Source organism: Phaethon aethereus, assembly GCF_964289735.1.
Source record: "Phaethon aethereus genome assembly, chromosome: 5".
Lineage (NCBI taxonomy): Eukaryota > Metazoa > Chordata > Aves > Phaethontiformes > Phaethontidae > Phaethon > Phaethon aethereus.
Window position 1 is genome coordinate 19,443,974 of NC_138579.1, and position 21,672 is coordinate 19,465,645.

General features: G+C 36.0%; 1 protein-coding gene across 1 annotated transcript in view; it reads left to right on the forward strand.

The window, feature by feature from the left end:
- PPP4R3A (protein phosphatase 4 regulatory subunit 3A) overlaps nucleotides 1-21,132 on the forward strand; it is a gene marked incomplete at both ends in the record, with an annotated part of 44,084 nt that extends 22,952 nt beyond the window's left edge. The window contains 11 exons of the mRNA XM_082000319.1: nucleotides 7,971-8,048; nucleotides 8,148-8,264; nucleotides 8,758-8,874; nucleotides 10,290-10,421; nucleotides 10,517-10,619; nucleotides 11,905-12,063; nucleotides 13,331-13,500; nucleotides 15,342-15,484; nucleotides 17,778-17,968; nucleotides 18,493-18,719; nucleotides 21,019-21,132. Of these exons, the coding sequence (XP_081856445.1) occupies nucleotides 7,971-8,048; nucleotides 8,148-8,264; nucleotides 8,758-8,874; nucleotides 10,290-10,421; nucleotides 10,517-10,619; nucleotides 11,905-12,063; nucleotides 13,331-13,500; nucleotides 15,342-15,484; nucleotides 17,778-17,968; nucleotides 18,493-18,719; nucleotides 21,019-21,132 (1,551 nt within the window). The remainder of the gene's footprint in view (nucleotides 1-7,970; nucleotides 8,049-8,147; nucleotides 8,265-8,757; nucleotides 8,875-10,289; nucleotides 10,422-10,516; nucleotides 10,620-11,904; nucleotides 12,064-13,330; nucleotides 13,501-15,341; nucleotides 15,485-17,777; nucleotides 17,969-18,492; nucleotides 18,720-21,018) is intronic.
- Nucleotides 21,133-21,672: the final 540 nt, after the last annotated feature.

The window sequence follows — 21,672 nt, forward strand, 5'->3', positions numbered from 1 at the left end:
GCCTTGTGGACAGACCATCGCTTATTGGAGCAGCCACTGGAGGCCTGGTGGAAAACCTGAGGCATCATCAGTAGTACTAGACCCCAGTTTATGCCCAACTGAACCAAACTCTTCATGTCTGTATGTGTGTCCTTGATAAACAAAGTCACAAATGTGTATCTGAAAGAGTCAGAAGGCCTTAACTGTTTTGGAGTGGACAATTTGAGAAAACTTACAAGTCTGACTTTGAGAGAATGCTGAAAAAGATTCAGTTAAAGAGCCTCAACTTGAGTATGCAGTATGACTAGTATCTCTAAAGTCTCTTGATCTCTTTGCAAGGGTTGCTAAAAGCAGAGTCCTGAGGATGATACATTTTGGCTTGAGGGAGGAGTAGGGGAAGAATTATTCAAGAGTCTTGGTGTCAGTGGCTGATTCTTGAAAGGGATCTTGAACTTTGAAAAGGAACCTGGGCAAGGAGAAAGGGGACCTGATCCTGCAAAATCATTAAGGGTGTGTTTACCAGAAATCCCAAGGTGACTTGATCAAGGACTAGTGGCCGATTGCTTTCCTTTTTTCTGTCTCCTACAACCTGTGTTGTGTTAATAGAAGTAGGGTAAGCTTGGGTTAGAATATCAAGGTTTAGTGTGGTTGAGAAACTTGTTAGTTGCAGTTTACAGTTGACATAGAAGCTCAGATCTGATTTTGATTTGTTGTGTAATCGCAGATTTCTGAACCTTATCTTCACTTCTGTTGCTGTTGTCTGTGCTTGAGAATAAAGTATACTCCCTATGCAGTGGAGCCAGAAGAATTAGCATTGTGTAACTTTCAAAGTTTGATATGTATTTCAAATTGTTCAAGTGCTTTCTACAGCTTTGAGTAGCCAAGAGTGGTAGCACACAAGGAAGAAAATACATCCTGTGCTATATTACACTTCCAAGGCCTTTCACAGTATAGATCTATAGCATTGAGGGGGAACTCCCTGAGTTTATAAATAAGAGTGTTGGGAATTATTTGACCTTGATGATCAATTATTGGTTTTGAGGGAATTAAAAGAGGCTATCACAAATTATATGCTCATTGCATTTCTAAGAGATTAGAAGGCAGTGTAGCTCTAAGCCAAGGTTTAAACCTACTTACCTGGCATTTATTCATTTATTTACAGGGCAATATGTCAGGTTGCACTTTTCTGTAATCTCTGCCTCCTAAAGTCTCATTCTCCCCTTTCCTTTCTCCACCCCCCTATTCCCACAGTCTGTGTAAAAAATGTATGATACTGTTCCTTCTCATTTCTTTAAGCAGAATAAATAATGTTCCGAGAACAAAATTAAAAGACTGCTTTTGTTATTTCATTTCTATAACTAATTCTTAAGGTCTTTCTTCCATTATGGTATGGTGTAACATGCATTTCTGTAGCTGGTTGTATCACAGTACTTTGGGGAGGGTTTACTAAGATTTAAAGTTGTCTGTAATTGGAGTTCCTGGTATTCATTGTTTTAAATCTTATGAGATCCTGGTGCTCACTAACCTTACATGTGTACCTAAGAAGCTGTTTCTTTTAGAAGTCATTATTAATTGAAGAGTTTCTGGGATGCTTCATGGTGGTTTATTAGAAGCCACGGATGAGTCTCAAGTTCTTAGTTGATGTGTAATACAGGTTGTTATGCTTCTGCTGTTGACTTTAGGTTGTCTCTCCTGGACCACTGAGAGTGTGACAAAAGAGCTATCTTTTTAGGAAGTTTTACTTCTCAGGTTAAAAGTAAACTCTGTGAGCAGCTGGTATCCTATGACATACTGCAACTATTGCGTGTAAAACTGAGTTGGTTTATATTCTGTTCTTTTATCTCTCACTGGCTGTGAAGGAAAGGAAAAGAAAAACTGTTACCTCCACTACGGAAAAAAAAAAGATTAGGTCTAAAGAGCCCTTTTCATGTCAAGCTATGTATTAACTAAAGTGTCATTTTGCAATACCCTCATCTCAGATTAACTTAGCCATACCTTAGTTACAGAAACGTTACTAGAAATTTGTGCAAGACTGTGCAGATTGTGCCTTATGCTTTTTGACAGGCCAGGTGACTTTACTCAAAATTACCACTGTGTTGTATTTAAGGTATTTGGTGTCAAGATAGGACATTTAAGGTCATTAAAGGTCTCTGACATTTAAGATCAGTTTTTCAATTATAACTAGTGAATTCTGTAAATAAGAGTATGCTGATTCTTAAGAAGTTTGGCTTTATTAGTAGATATTTTGGATGCCTTTTTAAAAAAAAGGAAATTATGAATTCTGTAGTTATGGAAGACACTTGCTTCCATGATTTTGCTTTCTTTGGTAGGTAAATAACTTGCCTATCCTGTGGTAAAACCAAAAATAGAGAATGGATCACTTTTGGCACTTAAGGTTATGGGCTGTTATTCCTCCCTTCTTCATTAAGGTTAGCTTTCCCATGATCTTTATAAAAATGCTTACACTGATGGGCTTTTCTGAGAAATGGAGGTTAGTGTAGTTGTGATTTGTCTAAGATCTGTCATTTTAAGTAACTACATCAAGATCTCACTGAATTAGATACTGTTGATCATGATGGATAGTAAGCCCACGATACCAGTATTTCCAGTCTACAGAATTAACTGCTGTGGAAATGTACTCAATTGCAGGTTTTGTGATTCACTGTACATAAGATACGAAAGAGGTATATAACATTTTTTTCCAATTTCAGCCCCTCTTATGCTGATGTAATATGCTCTTACTGCCTGGGGTCCAGCCTGTTCTAATCTTGAGATGTCATAGCCACCAAGAAACCTTGCTGAAACATGGAGTTCGCCAAGTTTTGAGAGTGGGGGTGGGATAGGTAAGTGGTGTTTCTTACTTTATATGACGCTCTTTTGCAATTTAAAAAATATATACTAATGTCCATACTGGAGGCCACCAGTTCTTTCCCTTTGTATTATTAACTAGTTCTTAAAAAAACCAAAAACTTGCAAAACTGCGCCATAGAGTGAGCAAACACTGTTTCCTTCCGTTCTCTCCCCCTTTTCTCATTGGCGTGTTCTTTTTGCCAGCAAGATCCTGCAGTGTTTTTATCTTCCAGAATACAGAATATCGTTAGGATTACTTTCTAGTATGTGCATTTAGACTTCAGTCTTTTATTTTCAGGAAAGTGAAGAGTGGAAGGGGAAGACCGGATATATGTTAAAATATTTATATACCTAGTAGAGCAGTGATCACATGGCATTACTTTTACTGGTAAATCAGATTTTTTAAATACAGAAATCATATTACTGATAGTCCCTATCTCCCTTTTCAGTAACTAAAAAATTGTAGGCATTTAGGTACATCTGTACATTTTACTGGATTTATATATAACAAAGGACTGTTTTTCATTTTGAAAGTAGTTTTAGAGATAATTACTTATTTGTAACTGAATGCTGTGGATGTAAATGTAATTTTATCTGTAGTTGTTTTAGAGGAAGAATTGTGTCGGTGCATGTTGGTAGTTTTGCCCAAATGTGTGAGGATTGGAACATCTCCTGCTGGTCTGCTGTTTTGCAGTAGTTGGCTCAGGAATAACTGTGGAGATTTACTTTCAGCAAAATTTACCTTGCAATAAAGTATAAAAGGATGCCACTTTCTGAGGGAAATAACAGTGAAAGAAGTTTGCAAGTGGTGCATGCTAATGAATTCTGAGATTAACTTCTTCATTGCAGAAAATTATTTTCAGTATATGCAGAAATTCCAGATATGATCAGGTAGATCCTGCTGCTGTTTCAGCGTGTTGTCTCATGTGGAAATAGCTTATTGATAGCAAATGAAGGCATGTGTGGGAAGGCAGTCTGAGAGAAAGGAGACTGAAACATTTTAAACTGTTTTAAATCTTCTGGTGTGGTAGCAAGGAAGAATTTATGTTTGAAGCTGTAATTTTCTGTTTGCTGGTAACACTTTATGAAACTTCCACTTTCTGGGCTGAAATATTATTTCTGCCCAAAACGAATATGGAGGTGGAAAATGGGATAGAGAATATGCTCTTTTTCCAGCTTAGGTGGACTTTTTTTGAGAAAGGGGTGTTTTTTGTCATTTATGTGTAATCACAGACATGAAGTATCTGATAACTGAAAGTTAATAGTATTTGAGAGGCCTGCTTCTGAAGAATGCTTTAAGTGCCTTTTGGGAAGAGCAGGACTGCTTTGAAAGTTGAATCACAAATGTAAATACTGCCTTTTTTGTGATCCTATATTGTCTGTGGGTTTTCTTGTTTTTAAAATCATGAATGATTAAGTAGATGGCCTGGCTTAATTTTATCTTCACAAACTTTGAAAGGTATTGAATCCTAGGAGCATCTACTTAGATCTTGCAAAAGCATAAATGAATATAATTGTTGGTGTTTGGTATATGCATTGTTCAAGTATTGGACATTTAATAGTTTCTGTGCATGGGGAAAATAGCTAAATTCTGCAGTTACCCCAAAAACTATTGTTTGCAGTTTTGTTTTCTTGGAAAACAGTTGTGACCTTCACAGCTTCTAAGATACATCCAAATGGGCTTTGATACTTGTCTGCAAGAAGAGGCCAGAAACTGCAAAGAATTATGCATTTGCGGTGTGTTCACTTCACAGATAGATTTTGGGGAATTTTTGGAAGTTGGAAAAAATCCCAGAAAACATTTAAGCTTCTGTAATCTAGCACTTGGTGTCAGTGCTATGTGCTTCTAAAATATATGAACTCTGCTCTGAGACTGTGCATTTCTATGGAGTCTGGTAGTGTTGTTCAGGAATGTATCTTTAGATATGCTGCCCTTGTCAGTAATTTTACAGCTTGAGAAAGAGAATTTTGTATTTAGAATGTTCATTGCAATCACAGTTTTTCTATAAATGTGAGAAGGTTGGGGGTTTTCCCATCAATTACAACCTGACTACCTTTCATTAAGCATCTGGAATGACATAGCACCTAAATGCATTTCAGGGCTAAGACATAACTGCAATGTTAGTAACTAGGATAGGATGAGAGGAAATGGCCTCAAGTTGCACCAGGGGAGGTTTAGATTGGATATTAGGAAAAATTTCTTCACCAAGAGGGTGGTCAGGCATTGGAACAGGCTGCCCAGGGAGGTGGTGGAGTCACCATCACTGGAAGTGTTCAAAAAATGAGTGGATGTGGCGCTTCAGGACATGGCTTAGGGAACATGGTGGCGCTGGATTAATGGTTGGACTTGATGATCTTGAAGGTCCTTTCCAACCTTAGTGATTCTGTGATTTGGTGATTTATTTTCTTGGAATAACTGCCTTTTACCGCATATTACCCATATAAGGGTGGGATGTTCCGAATCACTCGGATCCGTCTTAATTCGTCTGGTTTTAAATAGAACATGGTTGTTCTGAGGCCTAGAGATTTCAGATAACCCTAATAATTTAAAAAGACAATGTATTTAACGGAGTTTGAGAGAAGATGGGTGTGGGAAATGCTGCGATATTTAATACAGAATTGTAAAATACTGCATTATAGTATATATGTGGAAGGTTGAAAAATGATTACATACTGAACTTCTGCAAATTCTTTCTGAAACATTAAGTGTCAGCATTGAAGTCTTCATTATTGCCCAATGTTAGGAAGTCCCCTCTACAAGTCCCACATGTTTTCCAGCCCAGTAACAGGGTGAGTGGGTTGTCCTCTGCTGTGGATGGCCACATCTTAAACCAGGCAGGGGTGTGGCAGGATCTGGTCAGAGAGCTGGGCAGGGGTCCTGCCCACGCCACCCTGCCCAGCAAGGCCCTGCCTGCCATGCTCTGCCGTGTAGTGCTGGAGGTGCAGCTTTCCCACCCACCTCTGTCCCTGGGGCTCTGCAGTGGGTCATGAGAGAGACCCACATTATCACCAGCAGTGCAGGGTCTCCTCCTCTCCTTCCACATTTGACTTAAAAAAATAATTTCATACTTTAGGTAATATTGTGTACCTTTTTATGCAGAAGCACACTAATCATGGCTCTGATATGTCTAAATGCTGAAATTTCCATTTTTTTTTCCAAGTGATCATTCTGAGATATTTCTGTGGTGTTGACTTGCACTTACTGTTGGGTATTATGAAGGAGGTGAAAAGTTCATTTCATGGTAAGAATGGAAATAGGGGCTACACTTTCCAGTCTGGGATAAGCATGCATCTTATCAGAAGTTTTGATAGATGAGATTAGTTTTACATCTTGATCAAGATAGCAAAAAGAGAAATGAAAGCAAACTACTTAGCCTTTTCTTAAATGCACTGCTAATCATGGAGAATAACTTGCATGTTCTTCAAAAGAACTGGGATTTAGGGAGTTTTTGTGTTGTGTGGGGTTTTGTTTTATTTCAGTAAACAAGTATGTCAGTATCTCTACTGTGGGTTAGTTATATTACCTATAATGTCTAACAAGTTAAATATTAGAACAGAAAACTTAGCAAGCCATCTCACAGCTGGATGGCAGGTTAGACAAACATCCTTGTATTCTTTCATCACGGTTTAAGTTATGTTTCTTGAAATCAAAGACCCTAATAGCAGTTTCGAACATGTTTGATGAAATCTGAAAGTCAAACTTTACATTTCCAGTGCTTGATCCTCCACGTTGAATTTCAGTAACCTTCAAATGAGGCCTCTCCTACCATGTTTTGTTTTGATTTTGAAGCAGTCAGAGAAATAGCACCAGAAATTGTGTCCATTATTGCTAGACTGTTGGGTCAGGTTAGAAGCACAGCGACAAAAAAGAGGAAACGTGTGGCATATCTTAAATACAGGGTTTACCTTATAGTGTGGTGAAATGCCTTGTAGGGTAGTAGCTCATGCCAACCTATTTTGGGTTTATCTATGTTGTGTAGTACCATGTAGAGATCCTGGATTGGGTTGTGACAGCATTATAGCTGCATTAGCATGGTGTGCTGTTGGAACTGAGGCACTCATTTTCTCAGCAAGGCTGCAAGGTGAGCCTGGATGAGGTACCTAGATAATTTGCAATATAAGAAAGTTTATGTGAATGTATCTGAAGTACTTTCATGGTTCTGCTTTATGCTGTGTAAACATAAGCAAGGCAACTTGGGTTCCTAGCACTGCGGTTTGGGGATAGAGGGATATTGCACATGGTGTTACTGACTACACAAGAAACAACACTCTGGCAGCTTTTTGAAAAAGATCTATTCGTATCTGATGTACAGGTATATCTTTCAAGCAAGTGCTGTCTTATTACTCTGTAATATTGGGGAAAGGACAGGGGAAGGTTTTAATAGTTCTGTTTTAATAATCTAGTTGTTAGGACTGTGAAGTTTATGGGAAGCTAAGTATTGCTGCTTCTTTCAGTCTAAATACACATTTGTAATGTGTTGGCTGCTGTTTGTAGTTTTGCTAAGGTACAGCAGCATGAAAAATAATGGAATGGTTTTTGATTGCTGCCAGCCAGAATGCCCAATAAATGCTGTACATAATAGGAACACTCTTTTCACAGCACAGAGGAGAAAGAATCTCACCTCGTTCCTGATACTATGCAGCTCTCCCTCTGTCATGTCCTTGCTTTAGTTCTGCTGCAAAGATCTCATAACGTTCCAGAGACATATGTATTTAGGGCTGAGTGGCAGAACATGTTTATCAAAATATGTCAACAGTTGAAGCAAGGGTATTGTAGCATGGTTTAGAGGAATGGGCATGCGACGAGGGGGAAGGAAGTTAGAGAAGAAGTCATAGACAAAATGATGAGAATTTCAGTGGAAAATAGAAAAAGGACAGCCAAAAGGCAATACAAGATACATCGTAACTGAGAGTGAAGTGTTGGGGGGTAGGGCGTTGTTGAACATGATAACAGCTCAAGAACAAGATTCATATTAACTTGTTTGAAAATTGAATTAGAAAGTTGATACTGGTATGTTTAACTACAGTACACAAGCTTATGTTCTCTTAATTGCAGGAAGCATGGTTTAGAAGACCTTTATTACATTGGGATGCCTTTTGATATTGTCAGATAAACAAATGGTATTGTTTTGCCTTTGTAGGAAGATGAAAAATTTCTGACAGACTTGTTTGCACAACTAACAGATGAAGCCACAGATGAGGAGAAAAGACAGGAATTGGTAAGAAATCTGTAAAATGTACATGAAAGGGACAGTTACTACAATTTAGTACATGCATTTTTTTTAATTACTAACTAGTATATTATTCTTGTTTTTCAGGTAAATTTTCTGAAAGAGTTTTGTGCATTCTCTCAAACACTGCAACCTCAAAACAGAGATGCATTTTTCAAAACCTTGTCAAATATGGGCATACTGCCAGCACTAGAAGTCATACTGGTAAGTCAGCTCAATTTTATATGTGATAACGATTTTGTTTATCTCCAGAGTTTGTTTTTTTTTAAAGTAAGCATGCCAATCTTCAGTCACGTGGTTTTCTGAAGTGTTTGCTTCATTTGTCTTGTCTTAGCTTGAGGTTCAGAACACTTGAAATATTTCTATGAAACTTTAAAAGCAATTTCAATATGACATCAGTAAGTGCCCTGGCATTCTTACATTTTTGTATTGTCATTTGCTTTCCTATCTTTACGTGCTTCTTGGTGTATAATTAAGTAAGGAAATAGGACAAAGGGCAGGGAAACCATAAAATTTATTTTGCCCAACAGTTGTCAAACGTACAATAGAGGAAGTTAGAGTCAATTCAGTTTTAGAATACAGTTTTAGTAATAGGTATGACTTGTAAGTAGGAATTAAAAGCTATATGATTATTGGTTTTCATTCCATTTAAGCATTTTCTTTTAAGGAAACAAATTATTTTCTTTGACTTTTTCAGGGTATGGATGATGCACAAGTACGAAGTGCAGCCACTGATATATTCTCATATTTGGTTGAATACAACCCTTCTATGGTACGAGAGTTTGTCATGCAGGAAGCGCAGCAGAATGATGATGTAAGTACAGGGTCCTCATAAATGTGTGTATTGTTTTTTGAAAATACTATTTTATATTTACATCTCTATTAATGACATGAGCCCTAGTTCTGAAGAAGTGTTGAATATAGTCATGATGGTGACAGAAAACTGAACTACCATGTTTTGAATAGTTCTGTTAGGTGAGGTAAGTGTTCATCCATTCACGTATTCTTGTTCCATTGCGTGTAAAGTACAACATGTTACCATAAACCACTATTTTGGTTAACATCAGCTATCATACAAGCAAAACATAGTGGTTTTGAATGATGGCCTCCTTAAAATGCAAAATATAAATTTCAGTCTTGATCTTAGCATGTGGCCTCCTTAAAATGCAAAATACAAATTTCAGTCTTGATCTTAGCATGTACGTGAGTCTGTAATTTACCTGTAAGAAACCTGTGTTCAGTTTACTATCACACACGTTGAAAGTGGAATTACTGTCCTAAGTGTTTAAGTACCCTTTTTGACAGAGGTTTACATTTCCCAGAGATCCTTTGTAGGATTTTTGCTGATTAATACAGAATGCTAGCCCACAACTAGTAGTAAGAAAAGTATTTCAAAGTGGTATTCAGTGGAGAAAAAACATGTGTTACCTTTTCCGTAGAGGAGATAGTTAATTTTTTTTTCTTGTTTATGCTAAAAACATGCCAGAGAACAGGACCCTGCTGGTGCTGCTACTTCTGTACTGGAAGAAAGGGGCAGCTGGAATAGGGAATATCACAGGTGGTTCCAGCCACTTGAATCTGATGGCTGTCCTCTTTTATGGAGGACACTGGTAACCAAGCAACTTCAGTGTAGGGATTCCTAAATGTAAATACTATTTTCTACTTCTGTGTGTTATTCTTGTTTTCTGCAAATAGATATTGGGGTTATTTTTAGGTGAAAATAATCTCATCAAGTTCAATAGCATTATAAAATTTACTGTTGTACGTTTGTGGAAATAAAACTCTTGGTATGTATGCTAAAGAAGGATACAAATGAAAACTTCTATACTCTGAAAATGCTTCCAGAAATCAGTTGAATTTTGAAACTGTTAAGTATCTGCCTCCATACTTCTTGTCTTTTGGTATTTCAGTTCAGACTAAATTCTAAATTAGATTGTTAATTTCAGAACCACTTTTAGTTGCTTTGAAAGATTCTTCTTCACTGCTTGCCTTGTTACTGTTGAACTGCTTACAAGAATGTGTCATTGGCATGTAAAGTTAATTTGTTTCTGTTAAGCTTGGGGTTTTTTATTTGGTAGCTGTTTACATTTTACAAAATTTTGATAGAACACAATTTTTAACCAGACGGTAACACTTTTAAAACATCATTTCAGATTTGGGGCAAGGGAGTAGCATTAGAATTGATTTTTGCTTTGTTTTTGTTTTTGTTTTTTTTCCCCCCCCTGTTAGGATATATTACTCATTAACCTCATTATAGAACACATGATTTGTGACACAGATCCAGAACTTGGAGGGGCAGTGCTACTCATGGGTTTGCTTCGTACTTTAGTTGATCCAGAAAATATGCTTGCCACTGCCAATGTAAGTAAATACCTTCAAATGAAATTACAGTTGTTTTTGGTAGAATATTTGGTGATTTGTTACATAAATATTTTTTTATTATTATTATTCTTTAGAAAACAGAAAAGACAGAGTTCTTGGGTTTCTTCTACAAACATTGTATGCATGTTCTGACAGCCCCTTTATTGGCCAATACCACAGAGGACAAGCCTAGCAAAGGTAATGCCACTCTGGATGTTGGGCTCGAGACTGTTGAATGTCAATGTTTAAAACAGAGTAACTGTCAAAGGACATTTTCTGTCTTAAAGAGAATCTGAGACTATGATAAAGTAAAATGTTGATTCATGATTTAGTCATTTAAATAGTTTATAAGCACGAAATTCAGCAGAGACACCTGATTTAAGAAGTGGAAAACACTTGCTGCAGCTTTTGCTTCAGCAAAAATTAAAATATTTGTATAATTTTTAGTAACTCATGGGGCTGTTCAGTGACATAGACTTGTAAACATGTGTAAATGTTTTTTAAGGTCAGGGATTACTAGAGAGGATGCAAAATTGCCCCTGAGAAGGTGTGTATCGCAATACTGAGCTGAGTTTGAGGCTATTGGTTCTAAATCAGACTACGAAGCAGAGATCAGTGATGAAGTAACTTGTTCTTGCTGGCTGCTAGCAGCAGCACTGTTTGGTTATTAATATTATAACACATCCAAAACAGGTGTAAAAGGAGGTACATAAATGATACCTAAATGTTCTGTAAATATTTGAATTTTTTGTATAGATTTCCAAGGCATTAGTTAAATTAATCTGTTTTATCTCAACTGGCTTCCAGATAGATTGGAAGTGAGAATTTTTTCTGTTTAAAATACTTGTGTTCTTTAACGGTCAACAGTCTGGCAGTATTTTTAAAAAGGTAGCATTACCTTTTAAAAAATATTAAATCTAACATGTATTTAATTTATTATTTGTCTACTTAAAAGCAGGATTTGAGTTACTTTTTTGTATATGCTGATATGATTATGTCTTAGAAGTACTAAAAGAGCCTGAGATACTTCTGGTATAGTACTTTTGTTAAAAGGCATAGTAGATCACATTTTTGGTACAAACTTAGTCAAGGTACTGTATATAGGGCAGTGTTTTATGATACAGACATGTGGACATCATAATGAGTTTTGGTTAAATAAGACTGACTGCTTATGTTAGCGTTAAGTACTGTACTCTTTGAACCCTTCAAACACTGATTTAAGACAGACAAAATGTAATTGTTCCTATAGTTTCCTATAAGAGGGTTTCCTGCCATATCTGTGTAAATAAACTTAGTCCATAATGTTCTTGTTCAATTTCTATTTTAAAGACTAAACATATCCCCCAGAATGTTCTCTGAACTATCTGTGGGAATATACAAGAACTTGGAAATGTTTACCAGGCTGCAGTTGGATATTTGAAGTTATCTTCTGAAGACGATATCCTAGATATGTTTAATTATTTTGGTTTTGTTTTTATTATAGATGATTTTCAGACAGCCCAGCTCTTGGCATTAATACTGGAATTGCTAACTTTCTGCGTAGAACATCATACTTATCACATAAAGAACTACATCATTAACAAGGATATCCTGCGAAGGGTGCTCGTTCTCATGGCCTCAAAGCATGCTTTCTTGGCATTGTGTAAGTTTGAAAGCTAAAGAATAAACTAATATTTTGTGAATGTGAAGTGTTAGATATCTTCATTCTGCGGGAAGAAGACTGTTCACAGATCATGACAATATGTGACTGAATACAGAAATTCTACTATTATACTCTGTGTTTCTCATAACCAATTTATAGATATATCAGCTAGTATTAATAAATAATTTTGTGTTCATAGATGTCTTTTCTAAAAAGCAGAAGGATGTTTCTTAACCTCAATGTAGAGGTGAATTGAAAAGATGGTATCTCAATATTGAGTATACTAAGAGAACCATTGTAAGTTTTGATTTTTTTTTTTTTTTTTTTTAGAAATTGTCAGAGGTATTTAGTTAGAGATATGGTTATCTGACTGCATTAAGCAGCACAGAAGTTCAGTGTGCTGCTCTTCAAACTCTGATAGTTTCTTGACCATGCTGAGCATAGTAATAGCAAAGCAGTGTGACTTATCTCTTACTTGCCTCCAGAATTTTCGCGCCCCCCCCCAGTTCTGTTGTGCACAGAGTAGAGCAAAACCTAAAGTTGACTGAGCAGTACCCAACAAGAAGTACCACCTTTTAAATTTGTAACTGTATCACCTGCATTTGGTTTTAGAACCCTTGAATAATCTTTTTTCATGTACACGTAGTTGCTAACCAAAATGTGCTGCCTTTATAGTGAGGAAATCCTCTACTTTCTGTTTATGCATGGACATTCACATGCTTGTGTATGCTTTGAAGTTTTAGACAGAGCTTTAAACTGGGTGTAAATTAAGACTTCGCTTTACTATGTGTGTGAAGAAAATGTCATTTACCAATATTAAAATGAGATAGTTTGCATTCTAATCAAATAGGTCTTCATTAAATGTAATCAAACTTACATTTGAATAATGGGAATGATAAGTAAATTTCCCAGTCCTACTGAGAAAGTATTTTACCTTTATCATAAGTAATTTTAAAAAATAAAAAAATAGACCTTTATGTTAGTAGCAATATAGATAAACAGTGGTATATTATTTCTTCAGTGAACAGAGGTGGTTTCACTTGTACAATTATGATGGAGGATTTCTTTATGGTGAAATAGATAAGTAATCTTCAGCAGTATAGTCAAGACTGTTGAGAAGCAGTGAATAGCTGAATGTATTACCAGGTCCTAATAGTGTAATGCTGTATAAGAACTGAGATTGACGATTGCCCTAACTAATACTGAGTAATTCTGGGATTTTTTTCTTTTAAATTTAAAAATTTTTTTGACGACACTTCTGTTTCAGGTGCCCTTCGTTTCAAGAGAAAGATAATTGGACTAAAGGATGAATTCTACAACCGTTACATAATGAAAAGTTTTTTGTTTGAACCTGTGGTCAAAGCATTTCTAAATAATGGTTCCCGTTATAATCTGATGAACTCTGCCATAATAGAGATGTTTGAATTTATCAGAGTGGTGAGTGCTGTTATATGCTGAAGAGATATTACTGTGTTGTTTAATCTTGTAGTTCAAGAACAGTTCTTTTTGCTTGTACCCTAAATTATGCTATCAGTGATGTGACCATATGATTCTGTATTTAAATGAACTTTCTTTTGTATGAGTTACGTATTCGTACATGTTCTTTCTTACGTTCAAACAGTACCATGACTTGAAAATCAAATTCACTTGATACTCAGTGTACTCACAGTACCCAGATTTGCAAAGGCAGCCCTAATCAGGTTTCGTCATGCAGGCTGGATGGGCCTGTTATGACAGGAATGTCACTTGAAACTACTGCTCCAAAACCATCAAATTTAGTCGTGCTCTGTAATACCAGTTCAACAGAATATAGAAACATACAGAAGATACCAGTCTTTGTTTATTATATTAATGGACTGCTACAAAGTTCCTTCTATGCGTAGTCTCTTAAAATACTCGTGCCGATTTGGCTGTCTGCACAGTACTGTTTCCTCACTGTTGTCTGCATCCATATTCTGGCAAGATGCTGTACAGACTGTAAACATGGTAACTGGGGCGAAGCTAGGGTGCTGACAGTTGGGGAGGAGTAAGTCTGTGAGGGGAAAAAAGGAGGTTTTGTCACCTCTGGAAATCATCTGTGCTGATGGCAGCCTTCATCTTTGAGTTGGGACTTGAGGCAATTCAAGACTGAGATGACTTAGTCATCATGGAAGAATTGGTTTAAAAATGGTTTTGAAGCTATGAAAAAAGTTAATCCACATTGGTGTCCCTGACTTTTGTGCTGTGGTCTTTCAGTACTCCATGGGATTGTGTGCTGATTCTACAGCTCATGCTATGAGGAAATAAATAATCTTTTTTTTTTTTTCTTCTTATCCTCCTTCACACATAGATACCCAGATTGCATTTCCAGAATACTTCCTGGCATCTGGAAATAATTTTTGTCAATTTTAATTCGTTCAGGTTTATTCTTGAAGAGCTCAAAAAAAGTGTGCTTTTGTTATTACTGATGTATTACCATTCATAAAAGGTGGCCTTTGAGCATATAACCAAAAAAGAAAATAACCAGTATTAAGCTTTATGTTGCTTTGCCCGTCCTTAGTACGTGGTAATAGAGATGTTTATTCTGCGGTATATTCCGGTGGTTGTGCTGTGCAAAGAAAGCCAAACGATGCACAGGAGCAATTTTCCTGCTGCAGTATGCAGACCTGTGCTAGTCTTAGCTGCCTGGAGTTGCTTTGGGCAGCCACAGGGCTGAACTGAAATAGCAGAACAGTTGGGAGTTTTTTGTAAAAGACCAGCACTATATGGCCACAAAGAAAAAACCCTGATGTTAGTTTCTGGTGAAGAATATGTTCCTTGTTCTCATCTTCAACAAATGCACTGAATAATTATTTTTACATAAGTAATTTATTTGCAGTGAGGAAAGAAACAATATGAATGCTAAGTCTGTATCTTGTAACTGAATTTTTTAATTGACTGATTACACCAGGTGTCAGTTAATTTATCAATATAAAAATACTTATAAGTTGCAGTAGGAAAGGCCTTTTAGAACTGATTTTGGTATAATTTTCTATCAGGGTTTTAGGTTCTAGTCATGTGTTTTGAAGGAGATACTGCTAGAAAATGGCTATTATTATGCCTGTTTCACAAATAAAAAATTTGAAGGTCTAGATTAACTACACTTGTATGCGTAATACTCATTTTTACATAAGCTAATTAAGATGATGTTTCATATGGAATGTTTAAAAATAATCTCTCATTTCAGTTACTTTTTATATTGTATTAAATATTTTCATTCAAGTGAATTTAAGTCACTTTATGTTTGTTCGTTCCTATAGGAAGATATAAAATCGCTAACAGCTCATGTAATTGAAAATTACTGGAAGGCGCTAGAAGATGTAGATTATGTGCAGACATTCAAAGGACTAAAACTACGATTTGAGCAACAAAGGGAAAGACAAGATAATCCAAAACTTGACAGGTAAAATGCACTAAATGCTCTTATTGGTATATCAGTGCTTTAATTCTGTTTTGAGAATATTGGTGGGTTGTTGTGTGGTAGTGGGGAATGTAAATAGTTTAGACTCATGCTTGCATCTCAGATATTGATGAATTTATGTGGTTAATCGTGTGATTTCCAGATGTGTTGCTTCAAATTCTTGATCAGCTTTCAGTGGGCATATTAGCATTATCCAGCATATTGCTGGACCCCCAGTAATAATACTAAGTTGTCATATCCTGAACTTACATGCACTGTTGTAATGAGGCTGAAACCTGTCAAGTATATGAAGTTCATTTGCTTAAACAACAGATTGCCACTGTTTGATGTGAAAGATTGTTCAGTTGTGAATTATCATTCTGTGGATTTTTCCTTCAAAAATTCACATCACATTTTCTTTTAGTGAGTTGTGGGAGTAGATATTTAGCTAAGCTCTACTAAGATGATTAAGAAATAGAATTACAAAGAAATTTTCAGAGGATGCTTTTTTGTCAGTGTTAGATTTGCTGATAGAGTAAAAAATCTGATGTAACACTTGAATCACTCCTGTTTGCCAGAGCTAAAGTTCCCTTCCTTAGTATGCAGTTACCCAAGGTTAAAAGGTTAGGGTGTATAAAAATAGGAAGTTTAGGACTTCTTACTCCATTTATTTTTGTCAAATGGTATTACTTTTATTTGTAGTTTAATTCAAACAAATTGGAGTCCTTTTGTGAATAGATGGGTTACTCTTAAGAATTGTTAGCAAGATCTGTTCTTGTTCTGTTGTCTTGAATTAGTTTGAAAACACATTATAAAATTAATCCTGATTAGTCATACTAGGATATCTTGAAATCTCAGACTTTTAAGTTATTTTATTTCTGCCACAAGATTTCTTAGCCAATATTTAAATTTGAGACTTCTACAATTAAAATAAGAGTATAATCGTAGATTTATTTTGAAATGTTGAAGCACTTTCAAGAGTATTTGCGCTATCTGTGGTTTTGAGTACTAATGTTTTACAGGTGAGATGTTATTATTTTGGCTTTTGTCAGCTAAGCTTATCACTTAAACAGCTGTGAAATTCAAGTCTGCGATTCTCACATTAATGTGTGTGTTGCAAAGAACACCCAGCAGCTTCCTTCAGTAATTTTCATCCAGTATAGGAAGTAAAACATTAGTCTTTTCTTGGCTTAAGTTGAGCTAAGTGTTTGTGTATAGTTGGGCTGCATGAGTTCATCCAACAGAAAATTGCAGCTTCAAGAGGTTTGTAACTCAACCCAGCCCAGTTTTTACCTTCTTCCTACATTTTATATAGTGGCTGCACAAGCCCTGTTCACAGTCCATGTAATTTCTTAAGTTAAAACACAGAAATAAAAAAATGCAAAAGTAACAAGAATCTGTTCACACATTTTAGCAAAGAATAGTTCAGTAAGGAAGGAGGCCAAAAATTTTGTTGACATGGGCCACAAAAGTATTCAGAAGAGTGCCGCTTAATTAATAGTTCTGCAATATTAGCAGAACTTGAATTTAAATGCAGTGTAAAATGATGCAGTATGTATAGATCCAGCTGATAGCGTTGGCAAGAAAACTATTCAGAATTAGATTTATTTTGAAAAATACATTTAGCATTTTTATATATACCTTGTAATTTCCTAATTTTTCCTTTCTGGCTTTTTCCTGCAGTCAATGCAAGACCTTTTTTTCTAAATAGAATAAGCTCAGATTGTATTATTAACATTTTAATTCCAGTAACAGAGGCTTTATGAAGAACATCAAATTTCAGACTTACATTGTGGCCAGTATATTTTGAACAACTGCTACAGAAAATTTGTTAAGGGTTTTGTTCTTCAGGGTGCACATCACTCTCCTCTTCTCCAAGGCCGTAATACTGCTGCTGTGAGAAAAAAACAAAAAGGAAGGTGGAGCTGAGATAGACCAATACTAATAATGGATCAAATGGGGAGGGAGAAGTAGCACTTTGTATCCAAAGGTCTGAAGAATGGAAAATACTGATAGTGACCAAAAATTGTAACAGGTGGATGTGGCAGAAAAAGAGCGCTGTTTTTTTAATGCATCTATGTTAAGCTGGAGTCATATTTAAGTTAGATTTCAGCTGTTGGTTGTTTTTTTTCTTTAATGTATTAGACCCCATTTGTTAAAATTATATACATATATATATATAAAAGATATATATATAACCCCATGACAAGCTGTCAATGTAAATCTCAAGTAGAAGTTTTATTATTAATATGAGTTGGTTTTTTAATCAAAAGTTTTAAAACTTACTGTTCTGCAGCATGCGCTCCATTTTGAGAAACCATAGATACAGAAGGGATGCAAGAACCCTGGAGGATGAGGAGGAAATGTGGTTTAATACCGATGAAGACGATATGGAAGATGGAGAGGCAGTGGTGCCCCCTTCTGACAAAACTAAAAATGATGAAGATATTATGGACCCTATCAGTAAATTCATGGAAAGGAAAAAATGTAAGTGATGAGAAGAAGAATGCCATATGGCTTATGCAGAAGCCATGACTTGTATTCTTTAGTCCTACTGGAATGAAGAATTTGCATGTATTTATTCTGAACTTCTTAGATTTTGAAATTGTGACATCAGGTTGGTGGACCACACCTTCAAAAGAAGTTTTGTTGTCTTTAAAGCGGAATGATACAAAATATTGTTGTTGATTTCTTAAAGCATTTGAATTACAATCTTAGCTGATAGTCAAGTTTTCCTGTGTTTTATTCAGGTTTATAATTCAAAATTTTTGATGTAAATGTTCAGGTGACATAGTTGGTAGAATAAAAGTGTTCATTCCTGGACAGTGGCAATGGCTGGTAGGTGTGGTATAGTAGTATGGAAAAAAAAAAAATCTATGATGACTCACTCTACCAAGTTGTACATAAAGTATTAAGCCTTTTCCCACACAGGAAAGTGATTTGTAATGAAATGTTTTGCTCAATAATACTGCTTTACTTCTGTGCTTTTTTGTTTATTTTTTTCTCTCCAGTAAAAGAGAGTGAAGAAAAGGAAGTTCTTCTGAAAACTAACCTTTCAGGTCGTCAGAGCCCAAGTTTCAAGCTTTCCTTTTCCAGTGGTACAAAATCTAACCTTACCAGCCAGTCATCTGCTAGTAATCTGCCTGGATCCCCGGGGTCTCCCGGATCCCCAGGGTCCCCGGGATCTCCAGGATCGGTTTCTAAAAGCACATCTCAGATGGCAGCTATTACAACTAAGGTAATATTGAATGGACCTAGGTTGACTTCGTCGTTAGAGACTAGAAATTTGCTTTAGCATCTCTCTCAAGTTTGTGTGAATTCTGACACATTAAGCAGAATGGACTCTCTGGTTTGTGTGTGCTTTTTTGTCTGGCCTTTAGCATCTTTAAGAAGATCTGACATGTATATAAAAAGAAGTAAAGGCTCTTTTAATATCCAGACTTAAAGTATGAAGCATACAACTAGCTGCTGCTTGCAATTGTCTTTACTGTGAAATACAGACAACACTTTACTTTTGTTAAAAATTGCACAGGGATATTTGGCAGGTAGAAATACAGAAATACTTTGGAAACGTTGCCAAATTTTGCCAGACTCCACAGTGTCCCGTCCCCCCAACCCCATTGAGAATTTCTACAATTTTAATGTTGTTCAAATGATGTAACTGGCACATGTGAAAGAAAGAAATTGTATTATGGAGGGGTGGTTGCTGTAAGCCAAAAGGTAAACCATTTTTAATAATCTAGTGTGACTCTCTTACCTTTTGAAATAACATATCGTTTTGTGTTGGAACATACTGAAGTAGAAGAAGAAAGCCCATTTAAAAGAGTCAGTATAACCTGCAATGAATACCCCAAACCAGTGTTTATAAATAAATTTTATGGTGCTGTTGGATTTTACTAAAAATTTCTGGCTAAAGCTCTATTTAAACCAAGACAGGGAAATAGTGACTGGTGTTTTCTCAGCACTGGGGGACAGGTAAGGTAGTGTTGGTACAGCATAGTTCAGATAATGAGATTTTACTTTCTTAACAAGTGTTTCCATTTCTGACAGGTCAGGCAGGTAACTCTGTTCTCAGGTAGCCTTGGAATAACTCTGATTCATCCTTATTTTTAATGCCACCATACTGCTTCTTAACCTAACTTTCTAGTAAAGGCAAATGGGGTTTCGTTTTTTTTTTTCTTTCTTATAGTCGAACATTGCTTAAGAGTTTATGTTTGGATTACCTTCTGTTAAAAACAGCTGAATGAGGAGAGTTTGGCTGATGAAAGAACTAAGTGATACTTCCTCTAAATCCATCTGTGGAGGAAGGGGGAGCAGATTTATTTCATTTATGAAAAAAGCGATTTTTAAAAGGGATAGAATTGGCTTGGAATTTAGTTTTGTATTTCTGCTGGAGGCTTGTTTTCTCACAGGCAGTATAATTACTTGTATCTGAAACGGAGTCTTTATATATGGAGCGTACTGCATACAGTATTGGCTCCAAAATTTTAAGTTGAGGTGGCAAAAGAAAAATGTTCAGCTTACACTGAATATGCAGTGCGCTGAAACAACATTCATGGATTCAGGCATAAGCTGCCTTTTTACACTGTTTATAAATGTGCCACAGTCACAAACTAGAAACAGTGCTGAAATTGGGTTTTTCATTAATTACCCGATCTTGTTATTTTATGTGTAGTGTATACTCAGCGTTATGTTGCCTGTGACTGTACAGAATGTGTGTAATTGCTTATTGAGTTGTATTTTGGCATACAGTTGTCTGCAATTTTCTGGTTTGGTTGTCTTATCATTAGACACCTGAATATGTAGTGTGATCTTTGCGTAAAGTACCAGTGACAGCCATTGTCATCAAATGCTGGTGAAGCTTCAGAAATGTCAACGTACTGTAGTTAGAGGAAGTTTTAGAAGTTCATGCCGCTTCTTCGTGGGTCTAGAGCTGCCTAATCTTACAATTTGTGGTTAATTGCAATACAAAGGAGTTTATAATATTACTAGATAAGCTTTCATGTTTAAATTTTGTAACCTGTACACCTCATTCAATTATATTATACAAAAAATTCTTTAAGTTACTACACATTTAGCCTAGCTTTTGTGAAGACACGGTGTTCTAAAAGTGTTGTAATTCAAAAATTCAAATGGAAAGATATTCTGTATTTGTTTCTGAAGTGCTTCTAGGTTGCTTGTTGCTGCAGTCAGCTATGCTTGGTTAAAAAAAAAAATCTAGGTCTTTACAGATATAGCTGCAGTGACACTTAGCAAAACTAAGATTTTTGTATTTTCTTAAAATTCAACTGGAAATATTTCTATCTTGTTGGATAGGTAAAACCCCATTTTGGATTTATTGATTTAAGCATTTTTCAGACAATGTCATTTTCATTCATAGTGAAGTATTTATTTTTGTTCTGCTTCATTTTATTCAAAACTTCATGAATCAGTATGCTTATGGCAATATTCTGTGCAAACATCATTTTGCAATACAAACATGAAGTACCAATGTACAAACATTTTCTTAATTATAGTAATTGTGTCTGTCTTTGTAGGGAGGCCTTGTTGGGCTTGTAGATTATCCTGATGATGATGAAGAGGATGATGAAGATGAAGACAAAGAGGAAACTTTACCTTTGTCAAAGAAATCAAAACTTGAGTCATCATAATGGCAACTGCTGAAGAACATCACCAGTTGGGGAAGGATATTTTTTCCAAAAGCAAACCCACAGCAAAGCAGCAATCTTTTGTGAATTACTGTGTGTGACACAGATCAACCTATACAAACGGATTTCTGCCAATCAAGTGCCAATTCAAAGGAGCAGAAGGAGGGGAAATACTTTGTTTAGGGGAAAGACTTATGCCTTTGAGCTCTCCAGCTTGGACCACACGTTGCCCTTTTCTCAGGGAAGGAAATGGAAAACAAACAACAAACAAAACAAAAACAAACAAAAAAGCAAAACAAAACAAAAAGCCAACAGGGCAGGAGTTTTGTTAGTGGAACTCTGGATTGGCTGGTCAGTTGCTACAATCAGAATATGCTTTCTTGGACCATGTATGAGACTTCTGAAGAAAAGGCGGGTTTTGCCATAATTCTTCACTAGTTAAGAATGCCAGCAGTTTCTTTGTATAAAAGAGACCTGCCTTTGAAATCATACATTCTGAACGTTTTAGTCAAGCTACAACAGGTTTTAAAAACCTCTACGGGG